Raw genomic sequence first — 18,594 nt, 5'->3', positions numbered from 1 at the left:
ACTGGGGAGAGATCCAGTGCCTTGTATCCTGCTCTGAAGACCTGGGGGCTCCAGGAGAACCAGGAGGAACCTTCCCAGCAGTTGAAATAAAGTGGGATAGAGCTTTTAGCCTCGAATAAAATGGGCTCTTCGGAACTTTGCAGAAAAGGTATCTGGCTTTGTACTGTTGCCTGTAGGAGGATTTCTTTGAGAACCAGAAAAGTTCCAAAGTCTGAAGTTAAAACCGTGGACTAGGGTGAGGCGGCAAATCCATCCCAGCGATTAAGCGACCTTGGCAGCAATGATAACCAGCTTTGTCCTGTTTTTGGTGTGAAAGCCAACAGGTTTATTTGGAGCTCGCCAACGGACCCTGGTGAGCCTTAGCTTTGGATCATGCCTCACTAAAGGGTTCTGTCTTCCATTTCAGAGACCAGATCTTAAGGTAAAAACTTTGGCTCTGATTTAAAGTCGATGGGTAATCTGTCACAAAAATTGACGGATATCCTGTTTGCAGTATGTCCTAATGCAATGCACTAGTAATAAGGCAGTCTGGATATCCATAATGTTTGTGACAGAGTACCATTCACTAAACTCTAAATCAGGCTCTTTGACTGGGATGACCTGCCTAGTGCATTCAGAGTCTGTTTCATTCCAGTCAGCCTAAAATCAGGCTTAGGTCCTGACCGACCGCAAACCTTTGTTTTTCAAGGGTGCTTTACTTTTTCTAGGCGCTTTTCACCTTACCTGTTTAAAGATTCATATCTCCTCTTATTTTAATTAATGTAATGCCTTTTTTAGTTACAAAATATTCGCTCTCTTTTCTACATATGTTTATGTGAGGTGCAGCTTGAATTTGTAACGCAGTTCTCTGGTGTATTGCCTGCTGCTTGTGCCATACCTAGCAGGGACTGAACATAGTGTATCTAAGACTTGTGTTGAGACCTAACCAGGGTGTGTTTATTAGGATGGTATGGGCCCCCTAGCCAAATTAATAACCCACCTTCTGACAGAAACCTTTTTTTTCTAACTATAGCATGTAATTTCCAGTTGCTTTTTTCACTGCTCCAGTGTGAGCATGACCCTAATATTGCTGCCCCTGTGGCAGCTCACTTTTCAAATTGGGACTGCCTGACTTCAAGATGAACAGAGTCTCACAAGATCAGCAACAAATGGCGCAATCTTGCAAGACTTTGGGTGCTCACCGATGGGGTCAGGCCAACCGAACCCCAGCAGGGCAACACATGCCCAGCTGCTGCTTTTCATCCTGGTGCTAGGCCGCTGCTGGTAGTAGTGTGCTCAAAAGCATGGCGAAAAGAAGTCTCTACTATTATTCAGCACTTTGATTGTGCTACCACCAAACCAATCTCCTGCCTGGCTGCATTTACCTAGTGGCTCCTTCTCATACTGCTGTGAGGCTACTACTAATCTTTAGCTCAATCAGTGCCAGAAAGAATAGGAGCCATTGCTGCTGCTCATTGTGACCAGTGCCTCCTTCAAATCATGTTGCTGGACAGCTGCCAACAAGCATTGACAAAACCAGTGATCTAGTTTAGAATTCAGAATTCAAGCAAGACCTATGGCCTTTGTCAATGCTTGTTCACTTTGTTTTCCATACATTTGTAGGTCTACTCGTATTTGTGTACATACTTTCTTTAGCAAACTTTTCAGATATTACATTTTGTGGGCCTTCCAGTGATGGCATCGTTCTTCAGGTTTACATTTGGTAGATCTTCTAAGTGATCAGTTTGCAGTGAGTATGGTATTCTCTGCTTGATGCCAAGCATCTTTTAAGAGACTGTGTAATGACCTTGAAAGAATGTTTGGAGCAAATATTTGAACAGTTCACTTTGCTTGCATACGTCAACCCTACATTGTGTGTTTTTTCTCATGCTTGGCTTCACTGCCAGCGTTTCATGGGACTTGAAGCACTGACATTGTCTTTTCTGTGAGCTGGACACCTTATGAGAAAATGCAACATGCCTTAATATGTGAAAGTAAATTTTTGTACATATATTACACACATGACAAACCTGCAACGAGACTATTATCAGACTGGACATACATACATACATACATACATACATACATATTAACACCTCAGGTCATACGGTAGACTAGTCACTGGGTCTTGAGACGCCTTTCTGTCTGTCTCAAAGCCATTAATGATGAGTTATTGACTGTTAGGTTTGTTAGGTTAGGTTTGTACCCTGTACACTGAAATCTATCTTAGTTTTAATGGAAAAGCAACACCAAGGGCTTTGGCTCACAAACTGTGTGCATTATGTCATCACCCATGTACAAGGTTTTGCAACCAAAATGGAATGCAACAAAATTTGGTTTGTAATTCTTCTTTTATTTCTCTGTGCAGAAAAATGCTCCTATGTTCCAGCGCATGGAGGCGTCCTCTCTACCACAGGAGATCATATCCAATGCCAAAGCCTTGCCGTACCACCAACAGGACACTCTCTCCGGCCTGTGAGTAAAAGATGGAAGGGCTTCACAAGAGCCAACATCGTGGTATCTGGATGGAATGATGGTGCTTCCTGGTTGCTTTACTGGATCCAAAGTACATGGTGCTCTCATCTTGATAGTCTCTCCTTATCTATGTCACTGCCTGACTTTATATTGGCATACAATCAGAAGTACTTCTGTAACTAATATAAATTCTGCAAAGTCAAACTGCAGCAGTCACTGTTTTGCAGATGAGTCAACTAATTATATACTACAGTCTTAACTGTAATCCTCATTTACGTTTAGGTGAGCTGGTTCTTCTCTATTTCTCTCTGACCTTTAACATTGTCAGACCAAACAGTTGATGCAATAGTAAATCATACTAGGCATCCAGGACTCTGCCTTCAACTGTATCACAGCCTTCTTCATATCTGCTTCCTTTCTTCTACACCCCCCTTCACCTGCAGCATCACACTGCACCTCATGTCTCCTCATTCACATCAAAATTTATGTTATCCCATTGGCAAACCTGTTTCTATCATTTGGGATCCTCCTGATTTGGTAGATACCTCCTTAGATCATATCACCGAATGAACCAATACACAAGTGGTGCAATCCAGACAAGACCGAGATCATGACCTGTGGCAATCTCCCTGGTAGAACCAAAGCATCCTGTGGCCTCATGCACTAGGGCTACCACTCTTGACCAATGAGAGTGTAAATCCCAAGACTGCAAATGGACACAGGCCTTTCACGAGTACCCCAAATCTGGATTTCACAAGCACCTTTACCTAGCCAGCTTTACTCCAAATGGTGATTGCACTAATAGCTATCATCGTCTTGAGCCTCTGCTATGCCAGTGCACTACAATGCTGTCTTCTGTCTACTTCCAACTTTTTTTTTCCACCCATGAAAATTATAATTGTCAGAATGTTACTTCCACAGCACATCACCACATGTATCCTTCTCTTTGTGCCGTACAGGGCTTCTGAGATTGGACATTGAAACAAAATTCATGTTCCACAGATTTTCATACAGACATGGAGCAGAATACTTCAAGTTAAAATATTTCTGCTAATTGAGCAATAAATATCTGCTTCAAAAAATCTCTCCTTTCTGCAAAACTTGTACAGACTGAAAATCCTTCTTAGTGCCTTTTATTCTCTTTCGTGTTAAACTTCTAGAACATTTGCTCCATTTCTGACCACCTGGCCTTTAGGAAAGCGTTACAAACCTGGCTCCTTTGATCCGCTTAACCTTTGATCTACTATGACATGCCCATATCAGTCACTATTCAGCTCTGACCCATCCCTAGTTTTTTTTTTTACTTGCCACCATGCCAAGCACTGATTTACCAACTGCACTTTGTGTTGACAGAATTCAATGACCAGCAAGCTATTCTGCAAAATTTTAGCTCATCCGCATGCACTACCAAGCCCCAATAAAGGATATCCCTCTACAAATCTAGTGACCCGCTCCGACAGCCTATGGCGGTGAGAGGCCATATCAATCATGAATGGTGCACTTTAGAAAAAATCAACTGAAATTACCTAATACACACACATTATTGGTAGTTCTAAGTAGACACATTTTCAAACAGTTCTATGCTAAATTCTCTCTTCCTTGAGGGGTAACACCTACACAATTTGAAAATGCTTGCTCCATGCCATCCCTGAAGAAGTCCATGCTTGATCCAAACAGTCTGGATAAATAAAGATCATTCGCTATGTGATCATATGGCAACTTCTGCAACTAAATTGAGACCAACATGCTGCAGGCTAAGGCACCGGTGTGTTTCATCTTCCCACCATAATCTTTTATTGTTGTATGTGGCATAACCTCAAAACTCAATTGGACAAAAATGGAAGTATAGCGCTGATCTTTAAGGATGTCTCAGCTGCCTTAGATGCAGTTCATCACCCCACTCTTCTCATGTTACGCTAAGACATTGGCATTTGGGACAAAGTTATGAGGTGGATCTCCTTCCTCTCAAACCAAATAGAGATCATCTTGATCCCACTTTGTGCACCACATCACTTAAACTAATCAAATTCAGTATAGCACAGAGCTCAATAATTGTTCAGTTCTGTTTAATATCTAACGAAGACCTGAGACTTATCCAATCAAATCGTTTGGCTTAATCTATTATTAATATTAAGACGACACTCATATCCTTCTGAAATCATACCTCCATTCAGATCATGAACTCACTGCATTTCATTGTGCCTTTCTGCCAAACAAATCCTCTAGGGCCCCTGAGTTCCTATGCATGTCTGCCACCAAGGCCCTCTCCATCAACAGAGTCACTGTGAAGAATCGTACAAGAACAGCACTGTCAGTGCTCACATCATTGACGGGTGGTTTTCAAAAGGTACCTGAGATTCATTTGGCCTTACGTATATCTCTTATGCAGATCAATACACTTATACAAATAATGCTGGTGTTGCCCCTGAATATCCTTTGTGGTCAGGAAGTCAAACGTCTGTGTGATGGGGAGAATATATTCATTCACAGGAAAGTGACAACCAATATGGCCAAGTTTACCAGGCTGTTGACACTCATGATTTGGATGGTACCAAAACTAAGTGACTCACCACTGCAGGTTATTTTCATGGTATTAATAAAAGGAATTAATAAAAGGACTCCCAGAATTCAGCCTGTCAGTTTCAACCATTGTGGAATCTTTTCTATTTGACTATAATTCTAGATGTGTCTTTAGGGTCATTTCCACACATGATCGCCACTGGGAGGAAGGTCTTACCCGTATGAAAAATTCTGCAATGGAGGCAACTTCCGTCACCAGACTTGAGATGAAATACAATACCACTAACATGGCTCCGGCTTGGCCCCTAACCAAATGAAGTTGTATTCACTGAACACTTCTGCTACCAAAAGGTTATTTCGCAACACTTCCCACAAATGTGTTGCTCCATGTGACTCAGAAGGCCGCCACCTTGATGCCACAGGAAAGACATTAGGCACTTTTACACCTATTGTTATCAAGATCTCCAATGCCATTTTGGTTTACTATGACAGACAGTTATAGCATGATATGTCTGGTTTCCTGGATAACTTACCAGCTGACAGAAGGGATCAAGCTAAGTCTCTTCTCCACCTTGACTGGCACATCCTTGAATGCTTCCAATAATGATTTCTGGCAAATGGAAACAGGAGCAGTCTTAAGCATTGTGGTTATTTAAAGACACATCCTTTCACCCTGATTTCCACTCCAAAATACTTAATATGCCATTTTGTGGACAACATCTTTTTGGCAAGCTTATATACAAAGCTTTGTAGGCTATGAACTCAGATATGGGTAAGGCCCAAAGTCCTAGTATCTTGCAGTGGATACAAGGATAGCAGTCTAGAAAGAAGCATAGTTCTATGGACAGCATGGGTATCCTTCTGTCCACAAGTCAGGATTCTACACCCTGACTCCATCTAACCAATATCAAAATAGCATGCAAGGACAATTCAGACGATGTTGAAAACAAATAATTAGGCCTGTCATTTCTTCATCCAGTAAGAACAAAGACCAGACCCGATGTGCCCGACTCCCTACTCCATTCATGCTGGTGGAGAGCACGTTATGGGCATTCTTTCTAGCCTGGCAGCATTTCATCTCGGTCCACTGAATTCTGGACATCATTTAGCATGACCATAAAATAGAGTTGATCCCCAACCCACACTAACACCACCAAGAAAAGAGTAGCAGATACATCTGAAGGCCTCAGAGGCAGAGATCTTTAAATATCTGTAGAAAATGGCCCGTCCTTGCCAATGTCAAAATGCAATCAGGGATTTTATTCAAGGTTTTTTCTTGCAGTCATGATTCTAGGCTTAAGGGCACTCAACAAGTTAATCAGGAAGCAGTCTTTCAGAATGATCTCAATGTCCTCCAGTCTATTAACAGATTTGTTTTGCCATCTCTCGATTTGGGGGGCACCTACTTCCACATCCTAGTCCATCACAAACAAACAGAATTTCTTTTGTTCATGGACAATAACCAGCATTTCCAGTTGATAGCGCTGCCATCTGCCCTTTGTTTAGCACCAAGAGTTTCCATGAAATATGTATATCTAGCAACAGTGCACATGGAAGTGTAAGGAATAAGAATTTTACCTTACTTGGACAACTGTCGCATCAAAGCCTCCAGTTGCATGAATCAAGTTCTGAAGGCCTGCACCAAAGGCTGGGCCTCATCCTGAATGCGAAGAAATCAATGCTTGCCCCATGTCAAAAGACCTAGGGCCTAATTCACAAAAGTAAACTTAGACCAAAAGTCTGAGTTTAGACCTAAAGTCTAACTTTAGCAGTAGTAAAGTTAGATTTTTGGTCTAAGTTAGACTTTTGGTCTAAACTTAGCCCAAAAGTCTAACTTAAGTAGTAGTAAAGTCAGACTTTTGGTCTAAATTAGACTTTTGGTCTAAACTTAGACCAAAAGTATAACTTTACTACTACTGAAATAGACTTTAGGTTTAAACTTAGACTTCAGGTCTAAACTTAGCCTTTTGGTCTAAGCTTACTTTTGTGAATCAGGCCACTTGTTCCTGCTTCCCATGTCAGTCTGGCTACCCTCGAGGCCAACCATTCACAAGAAAGAAGTGACAAACTAAAATCCTGATTCAGATCATCAGCAAACACCAACACATATCTTGGTGCACAAGTACAAAGCTGTACTGGGAATTATGTCAGCTGGCATTCTTGTAGTCCCACAATGCCATCTTAAAAGGGTCCACTTCAAGAGTAACTAAATCATCAGTGGAAGCTGGCCAAATGTCATTGGGATAACTTTGTTTGGATAACGGCTCCTTCCTAATAACGATTCAGTATGTAGTCGCAAACACAAATTACGATTACATGCTACTGAATCGCAATGTATGTTCGTTACAAACTAAAATGTATTTTTGCATTTGCAAATGGCCTAATTCTGTGAATCAGACCTTTTGAAAAAATAAAAAGGCTTTATACACCTGACCATTAGAGTTTATCTCTCTCACCATTCCACCTAATTTCCTAAATCCTCTAATGCAGCAAGAGACACCTGTACAAAAAAGACATATCATTTAAAATACAAATACAAATGTTTCTGCATTTGGGTAGTGGGACAAAACCTAGATCCCATAAGATATTCTGCCCTACCTTCTGCAACAGGATAATTATGGCATGAAATGTGCATCAATTCATGCCCATTTACCTGCTGTTTTGAGGTATCTTAACACTCTGTGAACTCCTTCTCTGTTCACTATCAAATTAGTACGAGAGACTTTTTCAGACTTTTCCTTAATTGGCAAAACCACCATCAACCTGGTAACTTAATGCAGTGCTAATAGCTGACACGAGAAGCATCTTATAGTGCATTCATTGATCATTAATTGATATGCTGTTAAGGAAAACTGCTATTGTGGAGGCAATTAGGTCTGGCAGAGAACTGGATAAATACAAGCCTCATACCTGATATTTGAGGAACCCAGAGCTTCCCCTACAACAAACTTATGCTTCATGTTGAACATGCTCTCATCCTTTTCCTCTGAACCAAAACATCTCTGTACCAAATTTCTTCCTATGGCCTAACACGCTGGATGAAAGGCCCATTCATTTTTGGGATATTCTTTGGGCATAAACCATTATCTAAAGTTCAACGTTGATAGAACAAAGTGATTCAGGAAATCAGATCAGCGATTTGTTTCCTTTAGCAATGTCAACATTTTTTCTGCTTTTCCAGACATGGCATACCTCACGGGAACTCAGCATCTGCACAGGAACTCTGGTAGATATCTCAAGAACAATGTTGGAGTTGCAGAGGCATGGGAGTAAATCTGACACACTTCACAAGATTGCCCAATGCTAACACATGCAAAGCTGAAACATGGGTATATACTCACACTTTCAAAAAGCATTGTTGCTTTGACATCCAGAGGGCATCAGAGATGGCAGTGGGGCAAGCAATAGTGTACAGCCTGTTTGACTGGGGTGAGATTGCCACCATATGATGAAATGGTAATTCACTTCAAGTTATTCAAACATCTGAAACAATGAACGATCCCATGTTGGAGAAGAAAAGTTATTTACTAGTAAATAAAGTTACCCAACTTTTATAACAGTTATAGATTCACAGGTGATTTGCTACTGTCCCAGTCATGAGGATTTAGTCTGTATGTTTGCTTCACTAGTTGCAAAAAGAGTCTTGACCAAGGCCACTTTTATTATCCTTTATGTAGAATTTAACCATCCTTCCTACTTCAAAACTTGGTGACTGTCTCTCCAAATAAAGCTGCAATTCAAAGATTCATCTCCAAATCAAAATACTAACGTACAATTTGTGAATTGAAGTCCCACCCATTTCACTTCACTATCCAGCAGCAAAAACTTTGAAGCCACTATCTAAGTAAGTAGCATCTGTGACACCCTCACCTTTGACAAATGACTGAAGACCTGCCTTTAGCTGTTTACCTGAGCCATTTGATGCTTCCATTCTTCAAGCATTTCCATTCCTATATGTAGAAACCAGCGAAGTCACAGCTTGTCTTTTGTAATTCCACATCTGGCCCAATAGTCCCTTAGACTAACTGCTATGGATGACTGTCAGTCAAAGGAATCAGCTCGGGCATTCCTGGATTCCATCTAAAACTATTCAAAGAGGAAGCAAACTGCTGTTAAATACTCAGATATGCATGACATACTCCTTCAAGCTAATTGTGCTTCCTACTTCCTGTGTCACAATAGAAACACATTTCTGATTCTCAAGCACATTACCTAACACCCAAATGGCCCATGCCTCAATCACACAGAGATCACCAAGTACCTGACCACTCCCCACAACTATGAAATGACATCTACACACCACCTCTCTACATGACACCCAACATATGCAGTGCTTATGTTATGCTTCAATACTTCTTAGGAATAGAACTGAATCAACTCTCCAGTACTTCCCGCACAACATTCCTGCTCTTGCTTAGGCTTCACCATCCATCGACCTTTTCATCAACACATGCATGCTCCTACATGCCTATGAGGCTGAAGTAGCAGTGATGTGAAGACACACCACTGGTAGTGACATGATATGTAGGTGGAATGACGATGATATGGTGCTACAGAAAATACCACCTTTCATGAAAACTTAGAGATCTGATTTCTTTTTACCCATGGTGTTAGAAAAATATGTTTTAATTATTCATACTTCCATAGCAGTTTGTGTTAGTGAATGGCAGGGAAACACACACTGGGCCGGATTCACAAAGGCAATCTGAGACAAAAGTCTAACTTTATGACTTTTGATATTTATAGAGGTAATTTACGAGTCATTTCTATGCGTCCATAGTCGGGCCGGAATCTCCGGCTTGGGCCATACTCTACACACAGAGGCCGTACTCTCCAGCTCGCACTGGACAAAGTGTAATCAATGGGCCAGAATGCAATTTTTACAAAAAGAAACATTAGGAACGTGTGATAAATGGTAGAAGAGATCATGAAAATCTGTTTGGGCAGGGAAAAGAGTGTAGCCGGACACTATATCATATCCCAGAAAAGTTTGCTCCTTTGCATCATGGTACATGCAGTCCACAATTTGCGCTCCCTTAAAGGTTGACTTTATTGTCAACCCTACAGTCAACCCTAAGGGGAGTGACTTTAGTGTTGACTGTAGTGTTGACACTACAGGTAATACTGAGGGAAGCACATATTGTGGATTGCATTTACCATGATGCAAAGGAGCAAACTTTTCTGGGATATGATGTAGTATCCAGCCTCAGAGAATGGACCGAGCCAGAGAGTACGGCCTGGGTACGGAGAGTGCGGCCCAAGCTGAAGATTCTGGGCCGACTGCGAACGTAGAGATACGACTCGTAAATGACCTCTGTGAATACCAAAAGTCATAAACTTAGACTTTTCCCTCAGATTGCCTTTGTGAATCGGGCCCGCTGTTTTTAGTTTATGTTGTTACAGGGACAAAAAATAACAGACAACCTGTTCCTGCCCATAAAGGAGGTGTAAACCTCTTCTAAATGGGCCCTTTATAAAGCTTGTTTATTTCTGCATTTTCTGTACTAGGTGCCTCATCAGCATCACTTTGAGGACATTTCTGCTTACTAGCTTAGCCATTCTAAACCGACATAGTGGTTGATCCCATTGATACGTGACACTCTATGCTTGAAGAGATAAAGAACTATGGGGCTTAAATTTGAAAAATTACTCTCACCATGTCATTCTCTTGTCTGTATTCCTGAAGAGCATGGTCACTTTAGTGATGGAAACACTTCACCTTCAGAATATCCCTAGGCCCCAGACTGGATATTGAAGTTTTTGCAGCAGTGCAACCACGTGCTTCTGGTTTGGACTGTGCATCTCTGTGTTGCCCTTTTTCCTCCCCAGAAGAGGCAGAGCAGAGCTGGAAATAGGCAACATCCCTGCACATTGATGTCAATTCCTTTTGTTCTATGCCTTTGAATGCAGATTTGGAGCTTTGCTCCCCTTTTTGTTGGTTATTGGCGATTTTCCAATTCCCATCAAGTGTGCACAGGAACAATGTCCCCACCTAAACTGAAGGGTAAAAACCATTCTATGACTCTAGGCAACAGATGTCAGTAACGGAATGGGCCAAAATGTGCCTTTGGTGTCTGAGCTCCGGCCATGACTTCAAGCCATGCAATGAGTGTGCCAACATACACCAGAATCCGATCTGGGACTGTGAAGCGAAGCTGCATGTCACCGAACATCAAAAGAAGTCATGGATCTCACGTAAGTTCTGCTTCAGTTCTAAGTGTAGAGCGTGGACCCGGTCCAACTCTCGAGGTCAGTCCAGAGACAAGTCTTCTTTCAGTTGAAATCTTCAGGTAAGCTGAAGCCAGTTTTGACCTATCAGAGGCTACTCAAAAGAGTTGGTGCACTGGCAGCTCTATGGCCAACCTACCCCGCAGCAATCGACCCAGTCCTTTCCTGGCCAGCGATCAAGGAGGACCCATCCAGGTCTCCAAGGGTACCGATCTTCCTAGTCCTCTTCCGCTACAGCATCAGGTGCCAAGCCACTTTATATTGTTCTTAGTACACATACCCGTCCTGTGGGAGGCAGGATCCTTTTCTCCCAGAGACATCACACCAGACAGATGGGTCCTAATGATTGTTCAGCAGGGATATGCCCTCCATTTCTTTCAAAGTCACCTCAGCTTCTCCTACATCACAGCAGCTCTCAGGGAAAAACCTTTCCATCTTGCTGCAAGAGGTCAGAGGGATGGCGTTTTAGCACTGAATAGCCCTGCCCACATACGGGGATCCCGGAGCACTTAAAAAAATTATATATATATGTATATATATATATATATATATATATATATATATATCACTCAGGATCGCTTCTGGCAGCAGAATTTATTGGTAGTGGCACAATGCATTTCGGATAGATTCCTTCGTCGGATGCCTTTCCAGTAAAAGAGTGCTGCTGGAATCCAATTTAATAATAAGATATATACATGTATATGTATATATATATGTACAATCTTTGTATAATAGTACCTTACATATATGTTTGCAGTCTGAAGCAAGGTTAAAACTGACCAGATTTCATTGAATTGAAAAAAAAATCACAGTACAGTATATAAAAATCAATTACTGATAAAAAAAAAAGTAAGAATAGATAATCTGTAACCAACCATTTAAAAAAAAAAAAAGATTAAGGGAAGGGACCGTTTGACAATCTTAGCCAATAGGCTGCAATGCAAAGCATAGAAGAGAAAAACTGACAGTGTGCCTTTAAGAACATCCCAATACACCCTGCATCCCATCATGCCTCACAGGTTACAGGTCAGTTCATTTTTCTGGTTCCTAGAAACAGAATCCTGGGGCAATGAGCTCTGCCTTTCTTGGCCAATTTCTATTGCAAATCTTTCCAAAACCTTATATTGGAGTTTCATTTAACATCTTTTGACTGAGTATTTTGAGACACTTTTGTGACAGACAAATAATGATTCTTTCTGTCAAAAATGCCTTCATTTTTGTGAAGTGCCCTTCTTGTAAGTAAAAGAAGGGACAGTCAGATCCAGACATACTCTGTATTTTGTGTCTTGTGAGGATCAGTCTCCTGATTCCTGCATTCATTGTCAGTTCTTCTGGAGAGCAACTTTGATGGATGGACAGAAGATGCAACTGCATGGATAGCAACAAAGAATACAACTTGAATATGCTTCTAGATCTTCTAATAGATCTTCTTGTAGCCCTGGAGAATTTCATTCTCCTAGTAGAGCTTTTTGCTCCCTCTCCAAGAACTACCCAGGGTAGTTACAAGGAGAGAATACATCAGAGGAAGAAACATTGCTCCCAATCGATGACGAAAGCGTGATGTTGAGGGGCATAACATTAAAGGCTGGTAATCTTTCTATGTGCTCGCCATCATCAGGTACAACATCGAGACACTCAACAGCGAAATAACCCATATGATCACAGGTGAAAACCCTGTTGACATAGAAAACAACACCGTCGACATCAAGATAATTGCCTTCGATGTCGAAACCAACTCCATCGATGTGGAGATCCCCTCTGTTGACGCCAAAACCACCTCTGTCAACGTCAAGGTCACGGATGTAGATGTCAAAACTACCACAGTTGACGTCGAAAGCAGCGATAGCCAGAGCAAGATCTCTGTCATCTTCTGTAAAACTTTCTCCAAGATGGTTACGAGAACTTCAGTCAGAGAGATCTGCCACTCCAGGCTCAGATGATTCTCAAATATACTCACCTTCTCATCATACTGCTAAAATACTACTATCTGGTACACCTTTACCAGGGGTAGCAAAAGCCACCTGCCTTCTTTTCAGCTTGGTGACATCCCTAAGCTTGCACCTAGGATCTCCCCTACATCACCTTCTGTTCCCACAAGACCAGAAGCTCATGCAAGTCCACAGTTCTTACATGAACATCGCTAAAGATCCACTGAAGATGTAGATATTGGAGAAGACCTATAGAAAGACAGCAGTCTTCTCACTCTAGATGAAGAAGGTCTAGTACATGACCTAGCATGAGATCATGATCTTGGTAGAGGATATGATTTCCATCATGGACAACTATCTCAAGATCATCTATTAGAAATTACTCTGCAACTCTTTTAAACATATTTCCAGCAAGGCTATCATCAGTTGATGATCTAACAACATTTAACTAGATGTTAGTAAAATGTGCAGCTAAGTTAAACATTGCTGTGCCTGCCCCTACTACATCTACATCAGTCATCTTTAAAACACTACATCAGAGAATATCATCAAGATCTTTCTTTCCTCTATTTCCTTGTCCTCTTGAGCCTGCAATGCAGTTATTTTGAACACCTACATCAATAAAATCTGCTCCATCTAGGCTCTTGAAGAACTATAAGCTTACTGAGAAGGGCTGGGCAGAGTTCACAGAGTTGCACTCCGCGGAATTCTGCAGAGTGGCATAAAAACTCCACTTGATTCCACAGAGTTCTTCTCACCTGCGAAGTTCCTGTATTGTCGCTCATAAAGGGGCCATAAATCATCACTTCATATTCAAGCGAGGCAATCCGAGAGATAAACTAAATTTACAGTCTTTCCACTTAATCGCATGTCCCTGTATTGCTCCGCCCGATCTCTTCTCAACTTAAAAATAACAATTGGAGTCTCATTATATTATAGTAATTTGTATTTTGTATAATGCCAGCAATGACAATAACATTATATTACCAACAGAAAAATGCCAACTGTGGGAGTAATCGACAAAGGGTAACACGTGCAAACTGTTATGGCCACAAAAGCAAAGCAGTCACAGCGGACTCCACTGATGATTCACGTCCCCTAATGCAGTCCACTCTTCAGTTGGCTTCTTCAATGTCCGAGCACAGACCTCACCTCAAACCACCTTCTGCCCCCTGCACCCCCTCCAGCCTAGGCTTCACATCCACACCGTCCTCATCAGATCAACTCCGTTCTGCCTCCGGTCAATGGTGCTAGTCTTTTTGTCTATGCCTCAGCTCACCTGAGTCACCTCACTGCCTATCCACTGCAATCTAGCGCTTAGTCCCAGCCCTTCCATCTCTCTCTGCAGCAATAGCAGAGGTAGGGTATCATCCAGCAATGAAAATGTAATTAAATTAAATTCACAGAAGCCGGTTCTTCCCTGCACTGTCATTAGTGTGTGTAACCTCACAAGCTTGTTGAGGATTGCACGCACAACATTAATTATTAAAGTTACCGAAACAGCTGCAAAGTTTTATTAAAGCACAACTTACTGGATGAGCTGTAGGTGGTTCCCCATGAGGCCAGGTCCAGGGCTCCCTTTCTGCTCTCAGTTTAATGTCCAGTACACGCCTCTCTGCCCAATATCTCATCTCCGCCTGCCGTTACTTACACGGTAGCTTGATGGGAAGGGGCTGGCACAGTGGAGACGAAGCAGAGAATAGAGCGGCACACTCTCCTCACACCATAGAGAGGAGAGCAGTTAGAGTGGCACCGCCACAAGGTAAATCTGTAGACTCCTCTGCCCTCTGCACATTATGACATAGTTGTTAGTTGGGTGTACGGACAGCAAACTCCGCTACGCAACTGGTGGCAGAGCTTTACTAAACTTCACGCTCCAAGCGGAGTAGAAAGTGGCAAAAACTCTGTGAACTCTGTGGGCAGAGCAGAGTACACCGCCCACTGTCACTCTTGACAAGGACCCTGTATTTCTCAGGTCAGACCGTCTACCGCCTTCTTCTTACATACCATCAGACAGAGAAAGTAGGAAAATGGACTCTCTGGAAAGAAAACTTTGTTGAACATCTGCTTCCTCATTGAAAGCAGTGACTGCTAATGCCCTTTTAGGGAGATATGATTGATATTTTTGAGCCTACCTACAAAGGTTTACAGGCAACCTCCCTAAAGAGGACAGAGAAGACTTTCAAGAGGTCATCAGTAAAGGTATGCTGGTCTCAAACGCTGAAATATCGAATTTTTCTGCTCATGGCTATTGTCCTGGTATTTGCACTAGGAGATTCTCATGGCTCAGACTAACAGGTCTTAAACTGGAAGTGCAACATAGAACCCTGAGCAGACTATTCTCAGGAAATACACTATTTGGTTCAAACGCGGATGATGAAATGTCACACACGAGTTGATTTGGACAACTTAAAAGCAGTGGGCCTAAAATAGAAGAAAGCCTAGAGAAGGAGGTACAGGCACTATGACAGGTGTTACTATCCCCAGAGGGGTCAATCCCCTCACTGGTCTCATCACCAGCAACAACACAAGCAAAATCAATCTTACAATCAGTGCAAAACATCCAGAGGTGAGAAGATGGCAGCGTCAATAATCTGCAACAAGGAAAACTGATACAAAACAACGACTCACTTCTTCCTCCCGCTCAGTCAGTAGCTCCAGTGGGAGGAAGATTTGTAACACACTTAAAGAGTGGCTGCTAATAACTATAGAGTGATGGGTTTTGAATATTGTTCAGGATGGATATTCTTTTTATTCAAGTCCCTTCCTCCATCTCTTCCTCCAACCAAAACATTAACCTATCAATGGGAATTATTACAAAAAGAAGTAAACATTTTACTACAGAAAAATGCAATGGAGGAAATTCCTTTCCATCATAGAGGACTGGGAATTTACTCCCGGTGCTTTCTGGTTGAAAAGAAATGACCAAAAGAGGAATTATGGCCCATTCTCAACCTCAGAGTACTGAATAAGTACATAAGAAAAGAAAAATTCAGAATGATTGCATTACACCAAATCTACCCTCAACTATATCAAGGAGACTGGATGTGAGCAATATATCTTCAAGATGCCTACTTCCACAATCTGATCATAAAAAAGTTCTTAAGATTTACAGTAGGTTCAAGATATTTCCAAAACAAAGTCCTCCCTTTCAGATTAAAATAAGCTCCTCGAAGGTTTGCAAAATGTATGGCTGTCATCACAGCTGATCAAACTAAACAAAATATATTTGAATATCCTTACTTGGATGACTGGTTAATAAAAGGAAATTCTTCAAAAAAATCACTTAACCTTTTTCCAACGTGCCTCCACACTTTGACAACATTAGGCCTTCAGGTAAACCTCATAAATCCACTACCTTCCCAGTTTAAAAAAAGAACATTATCTGGGAGCTATACCTATACACAGTCCAGAAAAGTGCATCTTTTTGGGGAGAGTCTGTCATCAATCCAAATGAATTTTTGTGGTCCTTTATGTCAGACTTCACCAGAGGCCTCTACAGCAATGTCTAGAAGACCAATAGAATCAATTCTCTAACAGTTAGGAAAAGACATTGACTCTGTCACAAGCAGCCATTCAATCATTTCCATTATGGATCAAATCGAAAAATCTGTTGAGGGGACCTCATTTCATCTGGATGTCCCAATACAGACTCTACTCACAGACATAACATAAAAAACATAATGTGTATTTGTAAAGCACATATTCATCCAGAAGGGTAGCATGGTGCTGAATAACAGATGTTTATTGTTACCCAACAGTACTCATTTTATTGACCTCAGCAGGATGAAAGGCTGAGTGGAATACCGGGTTATGAACCTGTGACAATGAGGTCAAACACAGGCCCCTACAGTAGATGCATTAGTCCACTATGCCACCAGACCTGGCTCTCAAAGGATGGGGAGCACACCTGGGTTACTTAAGAACCCAAGGGTTATGGTCACACAAATAGAAAACCTACCACATAAGTCTGTTAGAGTTGCCAGCAGTTCTTCTGGTTTTAAAATCCTTTTCAGCTATCATAATGACTTATCTGCTTGTTCAGATGGACAACACAACAACAATGTACTACCTGAACATACAGGGAGAGATGCATTTAAGATCTCTGTCCCTACAGTCACAAGCCATATGGAAATCACTCAATGCAAGGAACTTGACAGTCACATCTGTCCCTCTCTCAAGTATGCAAATCATGGAGATGGATGCCTTCATTCAGACTTTTAAAAAAAAATCACGACTAGTTTCCAAGCGAAAAATTCTTAAGTATTTCCATGAATTCCCCTTGTACCAACACCTCTGATGAGGTTTTTTATCAGTCCAAAACCAGAATGATAGTGATAGCACCATAATAGCCAAGTCAGTGGTGGTTCACCTACCCCATTCACCTGTGAGCGACTACACAAGAAATTGCTGTGCAGACAATATCCTCCACCCCAACCTTCCATCACTGAACTTAGCGGCCTGACTCCTGAAATCCTTCAATATGTTCATCTAGGTCTTCCACAAGATTGCATGAACATTCAACAAGAAGCTAAAATAGGAAATTGTATGCCTTTAAGTGAAAGATATTTTGCTTTTGGTGGATTCAAAACAGCCACAATCCATCTTCCTGTAAAGAAGACCTGCTGATACCATACCTATTTCATCTGGCAAGGTCTAGTTTGTAATTTTCTACTATTAAAGTACATCTTGCAGCCATAACTGCCTATAGAAAGACTTCATCCCAAACTTCCTCCTTGAGAATGCCTGTGATTAAAGATTTTTTAACTGTAATTAAAAGGTATTCCCATCTGTTAAGTCCCCTTCTCCTGCTTGGGAGCTTAACACTGTTTCTGTCCTAATTACTGGGAACCCCCTTTGAACCCATTCATAAAGCCTATTTACAATATCTTACATGGAAGGCAGCTTTCATACTTGCTATCACCTGTGCGCACAGAGTTAGTGAGATTCAGGGTCTATGCGTGTCTGTACCATATATATTATTCCATAGTAATGGAGTGGTAATGAGAACATGCTCCACTTTTCTTCCTAAGGTGTTTTCAGATTTCCACATTAACCAAAATATTTTTGACCCACATTCTTTGCTAATCCATCAACACTAGCAGATAAATCTTTACAGTCTCTAGACGTAAAGAGAATCCTAAATTCCATTTAGACAAAACTAAAGACACATGACAATCAGATAATTTTAAAATAAATGATGGTTCAGTAAGGGCAGGCTTATTTTCTTCAAAACAGTCCCATTCTAGATGGATAGTTTCTTGTATAATGTCTTCATACCAGATACAGAAGAAACCCAACCCTACCTGGTATGCAAAAAGCACGTTCCACACAGTGAAAGGCTGCTACCATAGCCCTTCTTAGAAACGTTCCAATTTCAGAAGTAGGTAAAGCTGCTACTTGGAGATTTGTTCAAATCTTAACTAGATACTACTGTCTTGATTCAGAGTCCAAAACAGATTCT

General features: G+C 41.4%; 1 protein-coding gene across 1 annotated transcript in view; it reads left to right on the top strand.

Annotated features, from left to right (window-relative positions):
* CACNA1E (calcium voltage-gated channel subunit alpha1 E) overlaps positions 1-18,594 on the top strand; it is a 1,399,715-nt gene that overhangs the window by 1,299,536 nt on the left and 81,585 nt on the right. Inside the window, exon 42 of the mRNA XM_085601759.1 lies at positions 2,348-2,454. Within this exon, the coding sequence (XP_085457885.1) occupies positions 2,348-2,454 (107 nt within the window). The remainder of the gene's footprint in view (positions 1-2,347; positions 2,455-18,594) is intronic.

Source organism: Triturus cristatus, chromosome 4_2 (genome assembly GCF_964204655.1).
Source record: "Triturus cristatus chromosome 4_2, aTriCri1.1, whole genome shotgun sequence".
Taxonomy (NCBI): Eukaryota; Metazoa; Chordata; class Amphibia; order Caudata; family Salamandridae; genus Triturus; species Triturus cristatus.
The sequence above is the reverse complement of the archived record's forward strand: the minus strand, read 5'-3'. Positions and strand labels throughout refer to the sequence as shown.